The sequence below is a fragment of the Archocentrus centrarchus genome, chromosome 24 (genome assembly GCF_007364275.1).
Source record: "Archocentrus centrarchus isolate MPI-CPG fArcCen1 chromosome 24, fArcCen1, whole genome shotgun sequence".
In the NCBI taxonomy this organism is placed as follows: Eukaryota; Metazoa; Chordata; class Actinopteri; order Cichliformes; family Cichlidae; genus Archocentrus; species Archocentrus centrarchus.
Genome location: NC_044369.1, coordinates 18,598,572 through 18,623,081, shown reverse-complemented (window position 1 = coordinate 18,623,081; position 24,510 = coordinate 18,598,572). Strand labels below are relative to the sequence as shown.

General features: G+C 41.0%; 1 protein-coding gene across 1 annotated transcript in view; it reads left to right on the top strand.

Moving 5' to 3' along the window:
• Positions 1-24,510, top strand: part of nbas (NBAS subunit of NRZ tethering complex) — a 213,334-nt gene that overhangs the window by 52,290 nt on the left and 136,534 nt on the right. The window contains exons 23-32 of the mRNA XM_030720998.1: positions 218-371; positions 5,325-5,510; positions 8,211-8,384; positions 8,791-8,924; positions 11,020-11,082; positions 12,716-12,838; positions 12,994-13,096; positions 14,085-14,162; positions 14,293-14,447; positions 22,767-22,879. Coding sequence (XP_030576858.1) covers positions 218-371; positions 5,325-5,510; positions 8,211-8,384; positions 8,791-8,924; positions 11,020-11,082; positions 12,716-12,838; positions 12,994-13,096; positions 14,085-14,162; positions 14,293-14,447; positions 22,767-22,879 — 1,283 coding nt within the window. The remainder of the gene's footprint in view (positions 1-217; positions 372-5,324; positions 5,511-8,210; positions 8,385-8,790; positions 8,925-11,019; positions 11,083-12,715; positions 12,839-12,993; positions 13,097-14,084; positions 14,163-14,292; positions 14,448-22,766; positions 22,880-24,510) is intronic.

Sequence of the window (24,510 nt, the reverse complement as noted above, 5' to 3'; positions counted from 1 at the left end):
TTCATAAAAAAAATCTCTGTTGGCAGGATCGGTGCATTGTTTGAATCTGTTTATAAGACTTTTTTTTGACAAACATAAAAACTATGGAATATCGCCAAACTAATTTTCCCTTTTCGCTCTCATTAACTCTTCCTGCCCTAACTGATTGCCTAAAAGTCAGCAAATGAATAAAGTACACGTGTAAGCTAACTGCTCTTCATCCATGTCTTCTTTCCAGAGCGGTGCTGGAGCAGAATTTGTTTGACGATGACAGTTTCCTGTATGACGAGGGCCCAGAGCTGCTGAGATTCCGCACAGCCAGACCTTCCATAGAGCTGCTTACTGATTGGTACATCAGCAGAGCCCAGGATATCGACTCCTGCTCCAGACAGGTATGAAAATTCTCCATATTAATTTGGTCACTATAATGGATGTTTCAGCCTCCAGTTGATGAAAAAGTCTTGAACCACACCTCATTTTGGCTGTAGTTGCAGCAATTTATTGAAACCTGTGCAAAAATACACGGGAATACAGTCTGTAAGGCAAAAACAGAGCCTGTACATTTTTAACGAGCCTGAAAGTCATATTTGGTGTGACCACCTTTTATTCTTCAACATGGCCTGAACTCTCTGAGGCAGCTTTCTTGTCATGTCTGTAAGCAGTGTTCAGGAATAGTTTTTCAGGCTTCTTAAAGGACATTCAAAGCTCTTGTTTGGATGTTTGCTGCCTTTTGTTCTGTTCTCTGTCAAGAAGATCCCACACTGCTTCAATAATGTTGAGGAGTGGGCTCTGGGGAGGCCAATCCATGACTGATGGGGTTCAGTTGTGTGTTTTTCTTTCTGGGTATGCATTTAGTGCATTGGCAGTGTGTTTGAGATAACTGTCATGCTGTAAAATGAAGCTGTTGCCAGTTAGACCAGATGATATTGCATGGTGGATCAAAATCTGATGCCACTTTTGTGCTTGGATTCCCCCCCCCCCCCCCCCCCCCCCCCCCTCCCCCATTTCTTAAGGACATGACTTTCAGATGCTGTTTTTTTTTTTTTTAGGCCTGTCATTTTTTCTTTTGTTCTTTTTTGTTCCTCGAACCTTTTGAAGACACACTGCACATCACGCCAAGATAAGCCAAGTGTCAGCGAATAGTTCTTTGGGAATCACATTGTTGATGCAAAAAACTATTTTGTGCCTGTCAAATTGTGTTAACTTTGGTATTTTTCATAGATTCAACTAAAGAAAAATTATGTGCTGTTGCATCAGGCTGCTATTAACAAAGTGCCCCTAAAATACAGTTTAAAGGTTGTCTGTTATGTGTAGACACAAACTATGTCATCCCTTGAGTTTGATGCCTTTTTTATGCTTGAATGATGATAGGTCAGTGTTAAGTGGCTTAACAGACAGCAAAACATTCCTCTGAAAGCTGAAGGCTAGAGAGCTATTGCTCAAGACCACTTTAAAAATGACAAGAAAATGTAACAAAATATGGAAGCAAAATATAACTATATATAAGTTGTAACTCAAGACTTTGGCACAGTACTATCGATAATACTCGAATGCATTTCACACTACGTTACACTACTGATGTGGTTGTAAAGTCAGCCAACAGCTGTTCACCGTGTCATGTCTCTCCTTGTGTGTGTCTGCCCAGTGCGGGTGCCGCTTTGCTCTAAACAAATGCTTGCTGGCTAATCAAAACATGTAGCAGTGATTGAGCTAGCGTGCAGAGTAAGAAGCATTTTTTAAATTCTTTTCTGCAGCTATTTCACTTTTTATGTGATTAAAAAGGTGCAAGTATGGGTGCTATCTAAGTAGCTATTGCATCTTGCCTTTTCTATGACAGCAGAATTTTTACCTGACCTTGCTGATTGTAACAGCTATAGATGTTTTTACTGCTGACCACTCCTGTCCGTACAAAGTGGTAATTTGTAATCTTGACCTTTTAACCCTCAAGCAACCAAGCTGTTTCAGGGATTAAAATGATCTGGTGACCTCACAACTTTTCACTTAGTTTTTTTGTTTCGTATTACTGATGCAAATGGTCATAATTTTTCTGTTAGGTGCGACCTTTTACGCAGACTGATGAGGGTCCTTCTGCTTGATTGGATCTTGCAGTTGAGCAGCAGCAGCAGAAAGGAATTAATAGACATCTGGCTATTGAAAAGATAATTGGTTTCATGCACTTCTTTTAGATGATCAGGCCAGAAAAATAATGACAAGTTAGGATTCAGACTGCAGAGGTGATGTTGCCAGCCTCCATCAGTCAAGGTCACTTTGATCCTATCTGTGACAGTTATTATCATATTTGCCATATGGACTTCTAATGAAGAGAAACCAAAGCTTATGTCATTTGCGTTCTGATGCTGTAAGTGAAAAATAAGACTTGATGGGACTTGTTTAGTGGAGTAATGGGACGTAAACGCTCGAGCGGCCCCGATCTCTCCACCCACACTATCCACACTGCAGCTCTGTCCCCTTTTTACCTCCATCAGAGTGATGGATCAAGGTTGTCACAGCACTCTCTTTGTCTTTGTGAAAGGACTAACTAGGGTGCAGTCATATCTTTCCCCTTCATTTCTCCATTTCATCCCTTCCACTTGCTGTGAAGAGGCTTGAGAAATTGAGATTTTGGGGTCCATTGCTCATTTTTGAAGACAACTGGGGAATCGTGCCTTTCATCATCCACTCAAGAGAGAAGGAAAGAGAGACTTGAGTGTATGTGTAAAAGGAGGCCTTTGTTAATGTCAAGGAATTCCACAAATTCTCTCTTTCATTCTCTCTCTTGTTCATTTTTAATTAGACCTCATCTTCATTTGCTTGATCACATCTTACTCCAGGAGTCTCTTTGGACTGTCCCTAACGCTCACGTTATCTCCGGTTATTTCACACGTTTTTTTCTCACACGCAGCAGTGACACAGAAACACATCAGAAAAATCTCTGCTGCTGTTCGCTGAGCTTTTTCCGCCTGTTCTTCCTGCCCTTTTTTAACGTTTCATCTCGTTTGTTCTATCCTATTGGCACCCTCTTCCCATCCGTCATCTGGCCCTGTTTATGCTTGGGAGAGCGTTTTAATGGAGGAAAATGGGGCTTGATTAAAAGGAGCCACATCAGAGGAAGCTGGAGTGTTCTAAACCAGTCACAAAGTGGCAGGAGGCGAGACACTGATGGGAAGATTGACAAGATGACTCAGAGAGAGACACGAGCTAGAAAAAGCAGAGAATTGAAGTGCAACCGAAAGGAGAAATAAATGCTGGGCCAATGCAACATCCCTTGTTAGGTTAGTGTATTGCAAACACAGAAAGAAGAGAGGGCAGCACAGATAGGTGTTGAGATAAAAAGGGAAAGCAGTCTCATGGAAAGAGCTGTCTGTGGGGAAGAAAATCACCAGTTATAAGGGGTAAAAGGGTAGAAATAAAGGATATTAAAAACAAGTGGTTGTTGTGCTGGCAGTGAAATGGCACAAAATGAGAGGGTGGCTTTGAAAACAAGGCAGAGAGGGGAGACTGGCATACAGAAAAGGCAAAGGGGCAAACTGGGAGTTCAAATGGAGGCCAGTGTGCGACTGTTACTTCTAAGAGGTGGGAGGGAAGGGAAGAGGATTAAAACAGAGCAGAGTTGATGAGAAAATGTAAAAAATTATGTTTGAAAGAAAGGAGTATGATAGGACAAGGATGAGAGACAAAGAAGGATCAAATTGAGTTGGAATATTACAGTGAAGAGTGAAATCTGCTGTTGTGGCGAGAGGGAGAAAGCACAAAGAAAGAGGCTTGTGTTACAGCGTGGAGAAAGATGAGGGGAGGGGATGGAGACGAGGTCGTAATTAAAAAGTGTGAGATTTCAACATCTGAATTGTCTGCGGTTAGCTGGGGAATCTGTCTCTGGAGAACAGGGAAGAAAAAGCAGGGAGGAGTGGAAAGAATGAGGAGGATCTTCACTCACAGTTAGATCAATAGACTTCTCCCTCTTGTTGTATCTAATTGCTCAGGCTCTGAGTCAAGGTGATTTGGGTTTTCTGGATGTGTGCGTGCGTGCATGTGTGTGTGGGTCCAATTTACAAATGACAGCATGCAATTATTTATTCAACAATAAATGTGTTGAGATAAGCTGAAGACAACAAGATTGCAAATCCTGTATGTGTGTGTGTGTGTGTGCACGCACGTGGGCACTTGTGCTTTTGTATAAGCAAAATGCAGCAAGGAAGTGTGTGCTGCCTCCAAGAGGTGTAGAAAAAGCAATCATCACCACAGGACCCAGCAGCATCTCCTATTGATTGGCTAAAATCCACAGGTGGCTGAGCATCAATTGGCTGGGCGTATTGCCAGCATATAGGTGGTTGCATATTGATTGGTTGCTCTTCTGGATGGAATTGTATTGATTGGGAGCAGCAGGAAGCCCAAATCTTCAGTGTTTTATTGTGGAGGGACTAATGATTGGATATTAGTAATGACTGACAGCTATTATTTGCTCTTGGATTGGTTGGGATATTGTTTTTTCCATGTCCCAGTTCAGTTATCTCGGCAACAATTTTCATTGATGTTGAACATTGCTGCAAACAGGCTTTTTATTTGCTTTCTGCCCAAGTGTGTGGTTTAAGAGGTTTGAAACAAGGAGGAGAGATAAAAGTTGTGTGTGTATGTGTGTATATGCAGTTAGGTCCAGGAGTATTTGGACAATAAGGATTTTTGTAGTTTTGTCTCTGTACACCACCACAGTGGATTTTAAATTGAGCAATCAATATGTGATTGAAGTGCAGACTTTCGGCTTTAATTGAAGGAGTTTAACACGCCTTCATGAATAGAAATCAGAGGGTCTATAAAAAGGTGAAAACCACTGGTTGCACTGAAGGACAGGAAACATCTAAAAGAGCCTGCACAGTTCTTTTAATAGTTTCATGTTGTGAGTTAGATGAGAAGACTCAAGGGGCATCAATATAAACTGTTCCATAAATTACATAGCATGCTCTCAGTTGATTTTATTGCCATTCGAGGCACAATTCTTTTAAATTAACTATAAATATATAAGAACAATCCCATCCATCCATCCATCCATCCATCCATCCATCCATCCATCCATCCATCCATCCATCCATCCATCCATCCATCCATCCATCCATCCATCCATCCATCTTCTCCCATTATATTCATCCGAGTTGTGAGTGACCCAGCTCCTCACCCTATGTCTAAGGCTGAGCCCAGCTGCCGTTCGGAGGAAACTCATTTCCACCATTTGTATCTGTGGACTCATTCTTTTGGTCACTACTCAAAGTGAACATAGGTGAGGTTAGAAACAATGATCAGTTGCTAAATCAACAGCTTCACTTTATGGTTTGCTTTCTTCTTGTCTCTGTCAGGTGGACTGTGCCCTGTCGCTGGTACGTCTTGGGAAGGAGCGGGAGATCCCGGGGCTGGAGCTCCTATGTGATGACTTGGTCACCATGGAAACACTCGTGTATGAGACATCATGTGAATTGAGTCTGACACTTAAAGATCTGCAGCAGCTCAGCGACATCGACAAACTCCGCCTGCTCATGAAAAACGTACGTGACATCATTTTCCACCTTTTTAAATGTACACCGGAAGGGCTCACCCCCACCACAGTATACACTGAAATTTCCTTAAATTTAAATTGTGTCACTTTTCACGGCACATATACCAAAAACACGTAGGCATGGTGGGTGTGGTAACTGAAAACCTCACTCTGTACACTTTCAAAATCAGGTTTGAGGTAAAATACTGCAGATAGTCCAAACCTTTGACTGGTAATATAGGTCATTATCAAAATTCATTACATTCATTGCAACTAATTTAATAATTTCTTTCCTTTGTTTATCCTTTTCAGCTATATATATATATATATATATATATATATATATATATATGTATATGTTTTTTTTTTTTTAATTGTCAAACATTGTTTCCCACATGTTACTGGGTTGTTTCACAGTCTGTGTGGGTGTTCATTGTCTGAACAAATAGGATGCTTGCCTGCCATTTCCCTGCCATTACAATTCTTCGCACTGTTCCACTTTATTGTTACTTTATTGTTCTCTATTGTTGCTTAAAAGAACATAATTTATGCTAATTGCAACTTGAATAGGCAACAAACAGAGAAGTTTAAAAGACTAATTGAACACCAGCCTCACAGTAAATTAGTTTCTTTTCATTCCTAAAATCACTCATATTTGATGATACAAGCTTCATTTCCAACAGCAACATGAGAGCCATGAAAGCTATTCTATAGCAGGTACTACAGTTACAAGTCCCCTTGGAGTACATAATATGAGCTGTCCTCTAAATTGTAGCTAATATCTGCCAGCTTTAGCCTATGAGGACCGTTGCCAGTAGTATCTGCCACACAGGCAGGCAGCCAGCAAATGTTGTTGACTGCACTAACACATGCTGTTTGACTGGTACTCCCTCTGGACGCTGTGTACGCGCGTGTGTGTGTGTGTGTTTGAGTGTTTACCAAACTCACTTAGATTAAATCTCCCTCTTTGCCTGTGTCTGATGTCTTTCTTTATCAGAGAGACAGTACAGGAAAGCAGAAATGTTGTGTGTGTGTGTGGGTGTGCAAGTTTGCATTTAGTATTTGAGTATTTTTTTTGAATCTCATTTTTTCTACTGATGCTCTCTTATCTGTATATCCTGAGTCAGAGCTGTCGCAAGGTGGGTGCAAGGCCTTGTACGAACTTGACATGCATCTGCTCAAATCACAGCACAGCCCACATACTCCCGCTATTATGGTTCAAGTTCAGGCTTAATTGCATGGCACAATTTCATGGAAATGCAGGTTGAAGTACCTTGCAATTTTCTAACAAACATTCAAAAACAAAGAAAAAAAAATATTTGACTAACTTTCCTTGGTGCTCTACACAGACACAAACACATTAATGCGCGCATGCTTCTTGCATTCTTATCAGTAACACAGCATCATCATGCAGACATCTAATCATTCCCAAATGCACCTTGATAAGGGCCCCAATAATAACTGAACTTAGGGACAGGAATAACTAGAGTCCATCTTGTATTAGCATCACACCAGCCACAGCATAATTGTGTTTTTGGACCACATCTACCATTAAACTTCGCCTTCATTTTGATATCAACTACTACCTGCTTCAATGTCAAAGACTATCTTGCAGATTTTTTTCCACAATCAGAATGACACATTAAGAAAAAGGGCTCTAAACCGCCTGTGTAGCAGTTGTGTCTTCTGGATGACTTTACTCCAAGAACACACACACACACACACACACACACACACACACACACACACACACACACACACACACACACACACACACACACACACACACACACACACACACACACACAGTCACAAGCTGAGAACAACACCAACCATGCTGTTACGGCTTGTAACAAGGAGCATTGCAGCAGATGGTATGACCCCCACAGAGCCTTGATCTCAACATCTTGGATTCAGTCTGGATGACTTAAAGAGATGGAGGCATTTGAGACAGCATAAATCCACTGAAGAACTGTGGCAAGTTCTTCAAGGTGATTGGATCAGTTTACCTGCCAAGTACCTTGAAAAAAATTCTGCGAACCTCTTAAAGGCAGAGGGTAGTTGCGTCAAATACTTATTTGATTTTTTTCTTTTTATTGAAATCTATATAAAGTTAATTGATCAATAAAAACTGATAATGGCTTTTTATAAAGCATTTTATAGCATCCTTACTTTTAGTGCCCTAATACCAAATGCCAAAAAGCCTTCATTGGCACAGCACCACAAAATTGCTGCTCTCAAAGTTGGCAATTGAAGAGGATGCTGCAGGAAATTTATAGATGATTCGCACATGCAGACTCTGTCTCCCTTGGTTTTCTCTGTGGAGAGAATGTAACAGCCTAGTGTTTGTTTCCCAAGCCTGGTGTCATGTCAGCACGCTCCCAAAAGCCACCAAGGCTTATGGCTCAGTGAAAAATGTGTGCTTGTGTGTTGATAGATAATTTAATCAGGTTGTGTTTCTCTATAATTCCACTAGGAATTAACAGTATTCGTGTTAATTCTAAGGTGTTCGCAGACATTTTTGTGCAACATGGGCTAAATTTAGCAAGTCAGTCTGTGTGCTAGAGGACATGTGATGGTGGTAGGATTTTAAGCCTATGAAACAGCTGGCTTTAAGTGATGACCAGATGTTCAACACCTGGCCGTGTTATTTTTAGTATGCTGCCTGAATCGTGTCTTTTAAGTGTTTTTAATGTGTTTCTATTATCAGTCCAGCACTGAGCGCTATGTAAAAGACACCTTCCAATGGATGGTGCCGTTCCTGCACCGCTGTGAGGGACAGAAAGAGGGTGCTGCTAAATCTCTGCTCAGAGAATACCTGATCAGCCTGGCCCGGGAAGACCTCACTCTGCCCCTCATCATTTTCAAGCACTCCAAACCTGATGCAAGTATACACACACACACACACACACACACACACACACACACACACACACACACACACACAAAATGTACAAGTGTCGTCAGCGTCACACTTGGGTAACCATAAATGGAGGGACAGGAAAATGCACATCCACGTAGACATTGCTGCTCTGGCTGTTTGTGTGATGTCAGGGCCAGTGTTGTAGCCCCTGTGCTGTAAATGCTCTATTTATGAACCCATAAGGGCGCAGCCAAGGACAGGTCTCTTGGCCATTAGAAACCATGAAGCACACACACAAACAGTCCAGAGGAAGAAAACGCTCAAATTGATGCAGCACTTTAGTGTGTAGGTACAAATAAACTACAGGGTCAGTCACACATTGATATGCACATAACTCATGACTGCCTCTTCCTCTGCTCTCCTCCAGTGCCAGCAGAAGATTATAGGGGACCCAGACCAGCTGATGGAGGTCGCTTTGGAGTGCGTCTACAGCTGTGAGAGAGACGACCAGCTCAGCCTCTGTTATGACATCTTGGAGTGTCTGCCGCAGAGGGGCTACGGGTCAGACACACACACACACACATACACACACACACACACACACACACACACACACGGAGCCATGCATGATAACACACAAGTACACTAAGTCAAATGGCCATATTCTGCTAATGACAGTAGGCTTCATACATTATGTAAGTCATGATATAAGGATGTTAAAGTAGTCCACCGCTGCCTTACCCACAAGAATACATTCTTTCCAAGTAACCCTCCTTTTCCTTTCATTTCACCTTTCCGTGTCTCTTAGGACCCATCAATAAGCCTAACTACTGCCTCTGTTGCTGCTCCTCTCTCCTTGTACCTTTCTTTTCCTCCTCCTTCTCTCTCTTTTACGCTTAACTCTGACTCCAAGGAGCCATCAGTTAGCCTAGCTACAGTCTCAACAGTATTTCCTACCTGATGGTATTGCTGTCTCTGCCTTTCTCTCCCTCACCTCTTCTGCAGCACATTTTATTTCATATAGCAAGAGGGCCTGTCCTTTAGGTTCCCCATGAGGCTGTGTGGGTATGTAGTGCATTTGAAGGAGAACGAGTGGATAGTGAAAGACTGAGGATGAGGGGGAAAAGTACAGAAGAGAAAATTTTTGATAAAGTGAACCATTAGAGAGTCAAGAGTAGCTCAAATTAATTATAATGACTAATTCTTGGAAGTATTATCCTTCCAGTTTGCACGTTATTTGAAAATTTGAATGACCACAAATGGCAAGCTTTGTTGTTTTTGTCTGCTGGCTACAATGTGACAGCCATACTTTTCAGCAATTACATCTTTTGCCTTTTTCAACTGGCTCATGTAGCTCCAGTTTAGCTGCGCTTTGATATGCCATGCTGTGAATGGTACTGTATGCTTTTCTCCCAAATAATATCACAGTGGGGGGATAACTGTACTGAAACAAGACACTGTGGTATTAAGGGTAATAAGCCACAATGGTACTGATTAGGGACATGCTTCTTTCACGAAATCTACCACAGACAGATAAACATGTTGTTTTTACATTTTAAAGTTGTGAATTAAAGATTATTTTCTTACTTTCATCTAAAAGATCTGCTTTTTTTTCTTGTCCATCCACAGTCACAAGAATTACCACTCCCCCGAGATTATTTATCAGATTTCAGTTAAACTTACACACAATGATCACCCAATGATGATCACCCACATTGCTCAAGGTCAAGGTTGTATTTGTTGTTTTATGAGCAATAAATAATGGATTGTGAGCCGGATTTCAGACCAAACATTTCCTTTCTGTCAGACAGACCTGTTTTCTGCAGTGTTTGGTTTAGGAGTGCTGCAAGGCTGTGTTGTATATGCAATGCCTTCAACTTAGCATTTCTGATGTGTCTGACTTACTAAGCTCAAAATTGCTACCCCAGCCAAGAATATTACAGATTTCTGCGAGCTAGGAGAGAAACCATGACTTAGTAGTTTCAACCCAATTTTCTGATATTTCTTGTGAGACAGCTTAATTAGGTCTAAATCTGCTCAGAAGAATGTAACGTGCATTCACCCTAGAGAGTGGGGAAATCCAAAAATGGACAAGGGATTAGACAGTGATTGAGGGAGAAAAAACAGAATGAGGGAGAAATGGGTATTAAAAAGTGGGAGAGGTGGAGTTGCACAGACAGGCAGAGCTGAGGAAAAAGAGAGCAGAGAAACTGAAAGGTCAGAATTTTGTTTTATTTTAAATAAATAAATAGATAAATTAAAAAAAAAAAAAACTCACTTGCTCACTGGCACACATTCATAAACATTGGTGCACACAAACAGAAGGTTGTTTCATCAGGGTCAGTACTCTAGTGGGGTGCAGGCCAGCCTGACCCAGAATCCTTTGCCTCAAGGCAAAGCATCATGGGGTTTTATTTTTAGTGGAAAATCAGTACAGCCTCACTGGTTGGCCACATACTCACACATTTACAGTACACTGTAGGAACTGTACTGCCATAAATACACACACAGGTATGCACTTGGGGATTAGGCGTACGCTTTATGATGCAAATCCCTTTCCTACTTTGTGTTCTACTTTATTTATTCCAATTTAATTTTAGTGGTACAGACATACAGGAAAGTTACAGCTCTTTTTGTGTGTTTTATCATTCTACAGACCAGAGACAGACATCACTCCATCGCTCCATGATCAGGTGGACAAACTTGAGAAGCACCTGAGGTATCGTAATACAGTCCCACAGTCTGTCAGCTCTGACTTCTTCTTCTCTGTTGTCCTCTTTTTCCACCGTGTGCAGTTGTACAGATCAGAGCTGTTTCCAGACTTCCATATATGAAGATTTGCTGCTTTTTCCTTTTCCATTGTGGGTTTTGATCTAGTTTTTTTTTTTTTTTTTTAAACATAAGTATTAATACTCTCCAGTATTTCTCTTTTGTACCTGTTGGGAGGCCAAATAAATTATTGACAAGAACAGCCCTTCAGTTTTTGTGATTAGTGCTGCATTAGTGCCGGGAAATGTTCACTGTGGACAAATGCTTATTGCTTCCCTCCCCTTTTATGTGCCTGATTTGTGTGTGTGGTGGGCGTGGGGGTGTCCTGTGTTTGTCCCATGGTACAACCTCAGGCATTTTCTCTGTTACAGGTTTAAATCGGCCATGTGCCTCCCTTTCTTTCTCTTTTTCATCCATCCTGCTCCTCAGGGTGAACTTCCAAACACAGAGCAGTGATGAGGAGGAAGGATGAAAGGGGGGCAGAAGCCTGAAGGAAATGGGAATGTAGATGATGATGATTGAGGAGGAAGCAGCAACAGGAAAACCAGCATTAGGGCTTAGTGTGTCCTTTCACAGACACATATGTACACATATTTACACACAGACATGCACAACCATGCACAAGCACACCTCGGGGGGGTGGGAGCCTGGAAAGTGTGTTCGTGTACATTTTGTGTGGAAGCGCAGTGACTCACACTCGCACCCAGATGAATCAGGCAGTAAATGCAAAGTGTCTGCTCGCCGAGCGCCTCCAGAATGAAAGCTGTTTTCAGCTGCTGCCACTACCACTTGCTGGCGCATTAATATGTGCACAGGAACATGCAGACACTCCCACACACACACATTTGTGCTTGAGCAAACATGCACACACAGACACAGTTGTAAATATCAGGGCTTGTTGTCTGTCTTTTACACACACACACACACACACACACACACACACACACACACACACACACACACACACACACACACAGAGGCACCTGTTTACTATGGTAATGAGTTGCAGCAGAGAGTGAACATCTGTAGCAGCACGACCCTGTTGAGACTGGTGGTGCCATGCTAATCCCTCTCTCTCACACACACACACACACACACACACACACACACACACACACACACACACACACTCTTTCTTTCTCCCTTGGTCATATAAGGCCACATACATTCACGTGCTCCTAGGTGTTGTTCTCTTGTAGTTTATCATGCTGCTCTTCAGTCTTGCGTTGCTCTTGCTCCATCTGCACTGTGACTTTCTGCTGCCAAAATAATGAACAGCTTAGAGTTTACATGTCTTCTGTCTTTCTTCCTTGGATTGTTCGCAGGTTTTATTTTGCCATGCTTTGTCTTCTTTGGTGTTTTCAACTGTGATGCTTACTCCTTGCAGTCATCTTGTTTTCTTTTTTGGTTTTGTTTTGTTTGGGTTTTTTTTTTTTTTTACTGACCATTCAGAAAAAGTAAATTTGTGTGGAGTTTTTTGTGTGATTTTCCTCATCTTAGTTTGTGTGATTATATTAGTGGTTTCTCACTTGGACAACATTGATTATATACTGCATTTGTCTGTCCTTTTCAATGCTTAATAGTGTGGTTGAAGTTCTGGAAAAACATGGTCTACAGAAGCCCATCTTGTATGTAAAGAACAGCCAGAACAATGATGAGGAGGCCCACCAACTAATGGTCAAACTGTGTCGTCACACTGGCCGCAAGTATGAGCTTTAAAAAGGCACACGTGTATGAAGATACACCTATAAATAAATGCCATAAACGTGCTGAACGTGTGTGTGTGTGTGTGTGTGTGTGTGTGTGTGTGTGTGTGTGTGTGTGTGTGTGTGTGTGTGTGTGTGTGTGTGTGTGTGTCCAGAAACCCTCCAGTGAGTGAGACTGTGTGGAGAGGTCTACTGCAGGACCTGCTGGATATGCAGCATAATGTTTACACTTGTCTAAAACCAGAGACATGCCATCAGGTACGACACTACAGTAATAATGTGAAAATTTGTGTTGGTGAGGTCCATCCAGTATTTACTCTGATTTTAACTGTAATGCCAATTTTATCTGGTGACAGGTGGATCTCACTGAGAAATCAAAGACGTACAGTACCAGTTGTCACCCTCTTAAAATAATGGCCCAAGTAAATTTTTTCAGGTTTTTCAGAAAAGACAAAAAACATTGAAAATATGATGATTTTGGCAAAAATAAAACTGCGAGTTGCAGGGACTGATTCTTCTGCTAATAACACATGATTCAGCGCGCTGTCTTGCGGGTCATTTCCGGGTTCACAGACTGTTTTTAGTAACAAGGGAGAGCCCGCTTACATGTTTTGAGCACCCATATGTGCATATACAATGTAATTTTACAGATGACATCACTGCAGTATGTTACTGGCATAAGAATCAGCCCCTGCGAGTAATTGGGTCACAGGGTGACTACATATATTTATTTCACTCCAGTTGAAACCATAATTTACAAAACTGACATCAGGCTGTACTGAAGAAAACTTGATTTAAAAAAAAAAAAGAAAAAAAAGCTCATAACAAAAAAAAAAAAAATATTGTGGTTTTCATAGATTTTTTTTCAGAGACTTACAGACTTTTTGCACAGAAGACTCACCCTGGCTATGGAAGCACTTGTTTAGGGCACTTCCACATTGGAGTTACTTTGTTGACCCAGAGGCCATGTCCATTATTTAAATACAATGTTTATACAAAACACACAATATACATGAATTGGTCTTGTACTTAATCTTTACCTCTAATTAAATGTGATGGTGTGTTCGTATTTTTGTTTTGTACCTTTTAGTAACACTGTGGCCCGTAATTCACACATTAAGCTGTGTGTTACCACCCTCAGCGAGAGTTCAGATAAAATGCTAGAGTGCAGCAATGTTAAAACTTTTGTTCAGTTAAGCGCTGCCTCTCCCTGCATAATGTCTCCCCTCCTCTCCAACTACTGCAGGTCTTTGTCGAGTCCCTGCTGTGTTCCAGCCGAGTGGAGAACATACGCCTGGCAGGACAGCTCATGCACTGCTCCAAGGTTTATTAAATAAGACGCTCCTTCGCAGAATTACACTCCAGCTGCACATTGGGTTCTCCAAATATTAAGCTACTCATTAATTTAATTTTGCTGTCGCACTAATTCCCACATTTGGTATTAATGTTTCCAGGTCAGTCAGGATGTTCCTGTCAGCTTGTCTTTTCGGGGTAAAGGTTATGCTCTGAAGGTGGCCTATGACAACAGCGTGGAATTAGTGTTAGCTGCTGCCAGAGAGTACTTCAACTCGTCCAAATCACTAACAGACCCCTGCATGGGACTGGCCAGGTGAGCAGGAAAAGAGAGATGAGATGTATTTCCCTACACAACGGGACCACATAAACACAACCTTTTCAGAAGTTGTTTTCCCTCTACATCTTTAAGGTATTAGGGTAAAAATTTTTCAAAACTCAACTTGTACAATCGCTGCTAGAAAGAAGTGTTTATTTGCTGAACTTGTGATGTTTGAGAAATGGTGCTTGCCTCTGGGGGGGTAGGTGAATGTTATTGCAGTTGCATGGCTATGAATAAGAACAAAATAATTGTCTCCTTACAATTTATCTCCTATTGTGTGTTACATGAACTTTTTATCATGTGAAGTATTTATACAGTGCCATGAAAAAGTGTTTTCCACCTTCTTGATTTCTTAGTTTTTTTTTTTTTTTTTGCATATTTGTCACACTTCCATGTTTCAGATCCCTAAACAAATTTTAATATTAGACAAAAATAACCCAAGTAAACACAAAATGCAATTTTTAAATGACAATTTCATTTATTAAGGGAAAAACTATCTAAACCCACACAATTCTACACATTTAAGCCTTTGTTAATAAATCACGTAAACCTTTTTGCTGTAGTGCATGCTGAATACTCAGTACTATTATTAATTTTGCTAGCTGAGTATGTAATCTGTAAACATGAAAACACTGTTTATTTTTGAGGGCAGATAGGTGTTTTGATGCTCTTGTTTGATTTTGCCAGAAGAGAATTTATGAATGTATTATTTTTTAAATTAGGGGCCAAGCAGTGAATTTTAGGTTTTATTGTTATGTCATTATTATCAACTTTTTCCCTCACCAATCAGAGTCTGTGGCAGCCCCCTAGGCTTTTCTCTGTGTCATAATGAAGCATCTTAATATGTCCCTGGACGGGACCATGTGATTATGTGTGTGATTGCCCAAAAAAAACCAAAAAACAAAAATTCAGACCAGGTCTCCACTGCTGTGTGCAGCTGCACGTTTTGCTGGACACACTGCACAGTTTATGCAGCGTTTTTCCGACTGTGAAGCGCAGAAATTCACATCACAGTTTTTACCTGAAAATTTTGCAAATTTTAATCAGCTTTGAAATATTTTTAAGATTTTAAGATTTAAGATTTAAGATAGTGTTTATTTGTCACATGCACAGTTATACACAGTACAATGCACAGTGAAATGTATTTTGTACCTGCAACCATATATACACACACATATAAATAAGAAGAATAAAAATAAAAAAAAGTAATTCACACTATACACTATACTCTATATACTATATACTATACACTATACACACTTTTATAAATTATAATATTTACATTGTGCAATAATGGTCCAGTTAGGGCTCAGAGTTGAGCAGACGGATGGCTTGTCGGTAAAAACTCTTCTTCAACCTTTCAGTCTTAGTCCTCAGGCAGCGGTAACGCCGGTCTGATGGGAGCAGGGAGAAGAGAGAGTGTCCGGGGTGGCTGGGCTGTTTTAGGATCTTCATGGCCCTCAGCCTGCACTGCTTGGTGTAAATGTCCTGCAGGTTGGGGAGGGTGGTTCTGATGGTCCGTTCAGCTGAACGAACCACCCTTTTTAGGGCCATGAAGTCCTGCTTGGTGCAGTTTCCCATCCAGGTGGTGATGCTCCCACGCATGATGCTCTCGATGGTGCAGGTGTTTTTCCCGATGTTATTTTTGAAGAAAAATATTTTATATTTTATTTAATGTGTTGAGAAAATGCTGCTGTATTCTGGCCATTCAAATTTATATTGCTGATTGAAATGATTATTTTTATTTTCCTGTTTGGCCCGCGACTCAGACTGTGTCTTCAGTTTTGGCCCTGCTGTAAGTTTTGACCCACATGGCGAATTTTCAAAATCTGTTGGAATCCTTGGCTCTAGAAGAGTTCAATCCGCCCTATGATGGCATTTTCTGCCTATTGGATTTTCCCCATATTGGATTTTATCGAAATCCTTCCAAATTTTTCACAGGTAATAAAGTTTGTCCAATGTTCACTAAAATTGACTCCGGTCATCTTCAGGCCACGCTTCACCAAAGTTATCAGATGGATTTTTGATTTTCCAAACTGCTTGCCCATCAGAGCCAATCAATATTGGCAGTAAAGTTACCAAACAGGAACTGCGCTCATATCTTGGCAATGCTTTAACCCATCGAAACCAAACTTTGTATGTAGAATTGGGAACCCATCAGAAGGAAGCATGAGAATTTTAGTGACACTTGACCTTTAGGGGGTGCTATAGTTAGTAAAAATGTGTTCTGATCAATAACATCTCATGTCTTTGGATTTACAGTGACATTTGTGTACCTGCTAATACTGTCAGAGGTCGCGAGTGCTTTAATGTTTTTATGTTGACTCAATTGATTGAGCCTCCATATTGGATTTTATACAATATGAAACTAATTTTCACAGGTTGCAAATTATGTCTGATTTTCATGAAACTTGGTATATATGATCTTCAGAACAAGCCTCACTAAAGTTAAAACATTTCATTTAGCTTTGCAGAAGCATTTGCGCTCAACAGTTAATCAAATGTGATGGTAAAGCTGCCAAAAAGATAGTAAGCTTGTAGCTCAGCAATGCTTTGGTCTTAAGACCAAACTTAACAGAAGTCTTTTGGACCCCTCCCTGAGAACGCACAAGAACGCCTGCTCTCACAACTTGCTTCCTACCAACTGTCGCATCTCGCCGCTTGGCCTCCTCATTGTTGCATGGAGATACAGGTATATTTCAGATTATGTTTATAGTTTTGAGACCAAATTGGAAGGTTTCAAAACACAACTTTGCAGTTGTGAGAAACTTAGAGAGTGCCATGAAAAGGTATTTGACCCTCGTGATTTCTTAGTTTTTTGCATATTTTTCACACTTAAATGTTTCTGATCATCAGATAAATTTTAATATTAGACAAAGATTACCGGAGTAAATACAAAATGCAGTTTTTCAACAATGGCTTAATTTATTAAGGGAAAAAATATACCCAAGCCTACCTGGCCCTATTTGAACAAGATGGTTAAAGATCATGATTCCACAATAAGAGACTGGGCAAAAATGGGAGAGTTCCAAGGAGAAAACCACTGCTGACCAAAAATGACACAAAGGCTCGTCTCACATTTGCCCCAAAACATCTTGATGATCTCCAAGACTTTTGGGAAAATATTCTGGGGGCTGACGAGACAAAAGGTGAATTTTTTAAGAAGGTTTGCATCTTGTTACATCTGGTGTAAAACGTGTCAAACATGGTCTGGGGCTTCTTCAGGACCTGAACAACTTAATCGAAGGAACCATGAATTGTGCTCTCTACCAGTAAATCCTGAAGGATTCATCGGTTTGTGTCCTGAAGCTCAAGCACACTTGGGTTATGCAGCAGAACAATGATCTGAAACACATCAACTTTTTCACACAGGGCCAGGTAGGTTTGGATAACTTTATTGCCTTAATAAATGAAATGATAATTTAAAAACTACCTTTTTATTAATGTTATCTTTGTCTAAGATTAAAATTGGTTTGATATGAAACATTTAATGTGATAAATAGGCAATCAAGAAGGGGGCAAATACTTTTTCATGGCACTGTATGTGAGTGCATATGTGTGCATGGCTGGTTTCAGATCTCAGAGGGGGGCAGGAGGGCATCTAACCTTGCCGTCTGTTCCTAGTGGGAAAGTGGGACAGTAATTGGGTCGTCATTCATTTATAGTAACTAATTCAAAAGCCCCCCTCCACACATTTGGACATCATCATCAATTGTAAGACTCCCACTGTGTTTGCATGTAAATCTGTGCACGTGCATGTTTTTGGATGAGGCTATAAGACAGAAAATGGTGTTTAAACGTGTGTGTGTGTGTGTGTGTTGCTTTAAAATTAATGGTCGATACAGACTGGCTGCCCACCAACTAATGGTCAAAGTGTGTCCTGTAGATTAAAATAACTGTTCTACAGACACAGATTTTACCCTGCGTACTAAAAAAGACAATCACTAGGACAGTTACACAAACTACACCTGACTTTGATCTAAAAAAAAAAAAAAGTGTGGCCGGTCGCAACAGGCACAAGGACAAAGAGACTCGACTTAAAATAACACGGGGATCCCCTGGAACTGTTAAAAATGATGTGCAGCATGATTCAGTCTGGATAAACACACAGAAAAGGAAGGAAAAGAAAAAACAAACTGCATGAATTTACATAAGCAGAAGAAAATGGATTGATGAATGGATAGATGTTATAAATATCTATAATTATGTGTATTATGAAATATGGGTATCCTATGCAGTAATAAATGTACAGAGAAATATACAGGGGTTGGACAATGAAACTGAAACACCTGTCATTTTAGTGTGGGAGGTTTCATGGCTAAATTGGACCAGCCTGGTGGCCAATCTTCATTAATTGCACGTTGCACCAGTAAGAGCAGAGTGTGAAGGTCCAATTATCAGGGTAAGAGCACAGTTTTGCTCAAAATATTGTAATGCACACAACATTGTAGGTGGCATACCAGAGTTTAAAAGAGGACAAATTGTTGGTGCACGTCTTGCTGGTGCATCTGTGACCAAGACAGCAAGTCTTTGTGATGTATCAAGAGCCACGGTATCCAGGTTAATGTCAGCGTACCACCAAGAAGGACGAACCACATCCAACAGGATTAACTGTGGACGCAAGAGGAAGCTGTCTGAAAGGGATGTTCGGGTGCTAACCCGGATTGTATCCAAAAAACATAAAACCAAATCATGGCAGAATTAAATGTGCACCTCAACTCTCCTGTTTCCACCAAAACTGTCCGTCGGGAGCTCCACGGGGTCAATATACACGGCCGGGCTGCTATAGCCAAACCTTTGGTCACTCGTGCCAATGCCAAACGTCGGTTTCAATGGTGCAAGGAGCGAAAATCTTGGGCTGTGGACAATGTGAAACATGTATTGTTCTCTGATGAGTCCACGTTTACTGTTTTCCCCCACATCCGGGAGAGTTACGGTGTGGAGAAGCCCCAAAGAAGCGTACCACCCAGACTGTTGCATGCCCAGAGTGAAGCATGGGGGTGGATCAGTGATGGTTTGGGCTGCCATATCATTGCATTCCCTTGGCCCAATACTTGTGCTAGATGGGCGCGTCACTGCCAAGGACTACCGAACCATTCTGGTGGACCATGTGCATCCAATGGTTCAAACATTGTACCCTGAAGGCGGTGCCGTGTATCAGGATGACAATGCACCAATACACACAGCAAGACTGGTGAAAGATTGGTTTGATGAACATGAAAGTGAAGTTGAACATCTCCCACGGCCTGCACAGTCACAAGATCTAAATATTATTGAGCCACTTTGGGGTGTTTTGGAGGAGTGAGTCAGGAAACGTTTTCCTCCACCAGCATCACATCGTGACCTGGCCACTATCCTGCAAGAAGAATGGCTTAAAATCCCTCTGACCACTGCAGGACTTGTATATGTCATTCCCAAGACGAATTGACGCTGTATTGGCCGCAAAAGGAGGCCCTACACCATACTAATAAATTATTGTGGTCTAAAACCAGGTGTTTCAGTTTCATTGTCCAACCCTGTAGCTGCAAGCAGTAAGAGGGCACCAAGCAGTTCAGCAGGGCACAGTCGCCATGGCAACTTGATCTGATCATGTTGAAAGCTTGACCCGCAGGTGGCCGAGTGATGCAGTTTTTCGGACAGCCTTCAAGAAGGGAGCATTGAGTCTACAGATTAAAGACATACTTTATTTATTTTTTTATTATGCTGAATAATCTAAATGGTGCCATGTGGTGGTTAGCACTGTTGCCTCACAGCAAGAAGGTCCTGGGTTTGAATCCACCGGCCGGCTTGGGCTTTTCTCTGAGGAGACACACAGACACGTTCTCTCCGTGTTTGTGTGGGTTCTCTCTGGTTCTCTCTCCCACAGTCCAGAGAAGGTTAATTGGTCACTGCAAATTGGCTATAGGTGTGAATGTTAGTGTGAGTTGTCTGTCTCTCGGTGTTGGCCCTGTGACAGACTGGCATCCTGTCCAGGGTGTACCCACCGCTTGCTCGATGACATCTGGGATAGGCTCCAGCCCAAACACAAGCAGAAGAAAATGGATAATTTTTTTTTTTTTTTTTAAACACAGTTTTTGAGTGTTAGAAGTATCTTTTTATTATTATTTTAGAAAATGATTTCTTGCTTCTTTTTATTTTTTTATTTTTTAGCTCATATGTTAAAAGCTTTGATGGTTTGGGCTGTTACCTTCCTTTTTTTTTGTCTCGTAAAAGTGAACACTTATTCCTTATCATCAACTAATCATATTAGTTTAGCAGTTTGAAAATTCCTCTTTAATATTTTCATCTCCTGTGCATTTGTGCGCCATTCTCAGTCTTCCCATTTCTTATTTAATGAATTTATTTCTTTTTTTTATGTTTTCTAAACTGCTTATAATATTATCTTTCCTGGTTCTTTGGCTGCTTCCTGTAACACATTAGGTGTTGCTTCTTCATTGTCATTGTTCCGGCGGTAACTTCTAATAGCTTGCTGAATTTTATCTCTAAATCTTGTATCTTCAAACTAGGATTTATTTAATCTCCATAAATCATTACATCTCCCTGTTTCCACACCAATTTTAATATTACTAGAGCAGGATCCTCACGTTGTATTACTTAACCCCTTTTTACTTAAGTTTATTTATGTAGCACCTTTTATACAAACATGCAGCTCAAAATGCTTCACATTGCAAGAAAGAGTTGACACAGAGCAGAAGCTTGGTTTATGATCCTCCAGCAGTTATCATGACTGTGCCAAGAATGTCAGGCCTTGACAAAAATAACAGTCGAGGAATGGCAGCATATTGAACCCTGTCATTTAGCTTAGTCTCGTTATAGTTGGCATACATCAAAATTTGATGTTGTATCAAAGATTTTTAAATCCATGTGGAAATGTATATGTGTATATATCTCATGGAAAAAAGGAAGAGTATTTGGATGTTGGCCCAAAAAGAAGGATTTTGTTTCATTTTTTTGCTGGTTGTTTCTCTCAGATGTGTGAAAGCTCCTCGCACAAGTCTTTGTACGAGTAGGAAAGAACCTGAGTGTAAATGACACAGAAATCAAGGAAGATGAAGAAGAAAAAAAACAGGACGTCAGTACACTGGTGTTTGATGTTCTGCTGCAAAAGAAGTGCAAGGTCTCTGCTGCTGTGCTTCATTGATAACTGCTTTACAAATGTTACCTTGTGTGTCTTTTTAACACAAAGTTTTTAATCTGGAAATCACAGTGCTGCAAAGCGTGTACACTAAAAATGATTTTTTTATTTTCTGTCTTTTCTAAAGCTGGCTCAATACACACACACACACACACACACACACACACACACACACACACACACACACACACACACACACACACACACACACACACACACACACACACACACACACACACAACACACACACACGTGCCTGCAGATACTTCACAGCACGAGTACATAATCAGTATGCCCTCTTTCTGTCTCTCATTCGCCCATTCGCAGCCCTTTCCTCTGCTCTCATCCTTGCCAGGACAAACCTCTTGTTTCTGGCAAGAACAGCAGCCGTGCTCAAAGAGTGGGAAGCTGCATGGGGAGTGTTTTCCAGAGTGTGTGTACTCTACTCAACAATTTTGAGTCAGTGTTTTTAAGAAGTAGAGGTTGGATTACTCATTACACTTAAAAGGATTATGAGACATTTCTGTCAGTTGTCTTTGTTTACTCACTATGAGAGTTAAAACTCGTCAGCGAACACACGTCCCAAGGACAAGTTCCCTCGTTTCCACTCAACCGATGCTGACGTCAGAACTTTAAGCTGCTATTTTATCTGGGATTTGTGTTATTTGCAAATTAATCATTTTGCATTTTTTCCCCCTTCTTTTTCAGTCACTGCTATATTTTACTTTGCACTGTATACACTTCCAGGCCCACACATTTGCACATTCAGTGTACTGTTGTATCTGTTGCATGATATGCTACATAATCCTATTAAGGGTAATGAGTGCAGCTCGTATTTCAAGAGAAAACTGTTTTTTATTGTACGTCTGTCAAATTAGTCTGCACTTTGTATTTAAATCCATTTGAGAAGTGTCGCCATGTTTCTCATCATGATGTTGAAACTTCAGAGTTCGGGTTGGATAATCACTTTTTTCTACAGCTCTGAAATGTCTACCAAATTAAGTAAAACCCCTTTAGTTCTTCCCACTCGTTTTGTCAAGCAGTGAGTTATGTTTTACAACAGCTTTCTGCACTGCTGTTAGAATACATGGACAAAAAGTGGCTTTATAATTTTTAGGGACATCAGCTTGGATTATAAGCCAGTCCTTGCTGTTTTACCTGCTTATTATCTTCATCAGGGGTTGTCTCCAGCTGATCACAGACTGTCCTCCGGCCATCCAGGAAGAACTGGACCTCATCAACGGCCTCAGCCAGCTCGAAGATTTCAGCGTCAGCATCCTGCCTCTGCAAGGTAGTGCGGAATGCGTGTCTGTGTGGGAAGTTAGCAGTTGTCGGTGCAGTTGTAGTGGGAGCAGTTCTTAAAGCCAGACATGTAGGAGATTTAAGCACCCTTTTCCCCACCTCTCTTGCCTCGCCTCACTGTCCAGGCTGTCTCCCTCCCTGCTGTCACGTTCTCCGTTCCTCCATATGTTGCTTCTTCTTGTCACTTTATCAAAATATATTGTTATTTTTGGTTCGACTGTTGAGCAAACAACATCTGGCCAATGGCCTAATTAGGACTGAAATGTTTGGTTTGGATGTGTGTCCTCTGTCTTAGACACACACACACACACACGCTCAGACAATGTTTTTTTAACATTTATCCTTCAACTGTAAAGCTGGCCTATCTATATTCACCTCCATGTTCCTGCTTTCATTCTTTTCTGGCCCCACTCGGGTACCCTACAGCAGTGGTTCCAGTCTTGCCTCCCTGTTAAAGAAAACTGTGGAGGCTGAATAAACCAGCTTGGCCCCTCATCGCCTCACCTTTACAGCGAGGTGTTGTTTGCCCCCAAGGCCTCCGCGCTCTCCCTCCTTTGCCCTCATCAAATCGAGCTGCCAGTATAAAACCACTGTGACAGAGAGAGCCATAAATTGCACTGCCTCTCCTTCCCTCCCTCTCTTGCTCGCTCCCTCTCACCCTTTTTCCCCTTTTCTCTCTTTACATACATCACCTACCTCCAGGATTCTTTTTTTTTTCCCCTAGCTACCTACCACCTACTAGCCTTCTCTTCTCCTCCTTGCAGTGTGCTCACATTAAGTTTTCTCTGCCCACTTAAAGTGAAAACAGGGCAGATCTTTGGAAGGATATTAAAGAAGAAAAAAAATGAAGGAAAACTGTGAAAAAATGAAGAAAAATTGCAATAGAGAACAGAAGAGGAGTTGTTGTGTAGGAGATTTTGAAATGATTGTTTTTATTGTGACACATGCATGCATTAATGATAATGGCTTATGTCAATGTCAGTGCTTAGGGCCACATTAAATTCATGGCTCTGTATTGCCTGTGGTATTCTCCTGCTTCTTATTTGTACTGAATCAAGGACATAGTGAAAAGATCAGCTTTTTTTTTTTTTTTTTTTTCTCCACAAAGTAATAGCTATACTCTAAGTTCCCTTTCCCACAGATAAACATGCAAAAATATGAAGTTGGAAGGATTGGAACACATGTAATCCATCTCAGGCTGTCCCCGGCAGCCCTCCTATAGAGCCTAAGGCGATGCTTCATACAAACCACCCTCTTCAGAATTCCCTCTAGGCCTCGCCCAAAGTCATTCAAAGCCATAAAGATCCTCAGCAGGGTGCACAAAGCTAGCAGAGGCCTGCAGAGACTCTAAAGCTGCCATTTCTCAGGGTTTCAATTCAACTTTGGAGAAATATGGAAATAGATCTGGAAAAAGTTTGAATCCTGTTTTTTTTTTTTTTTTTTTTTTTTTTAAAAAAAAACCAAAACAAAAACATCCCTACTTCCCTGTGGATCATATATACTGTGAGGTATTATCAGTGAAAAATTAAATAGTTGATCATATAGATGTCAAACAATATGCAATAAGTGTGAAATACCTCAGACTGAAGATTGAATCTGAAAGATCAAAGGCTTACCTTG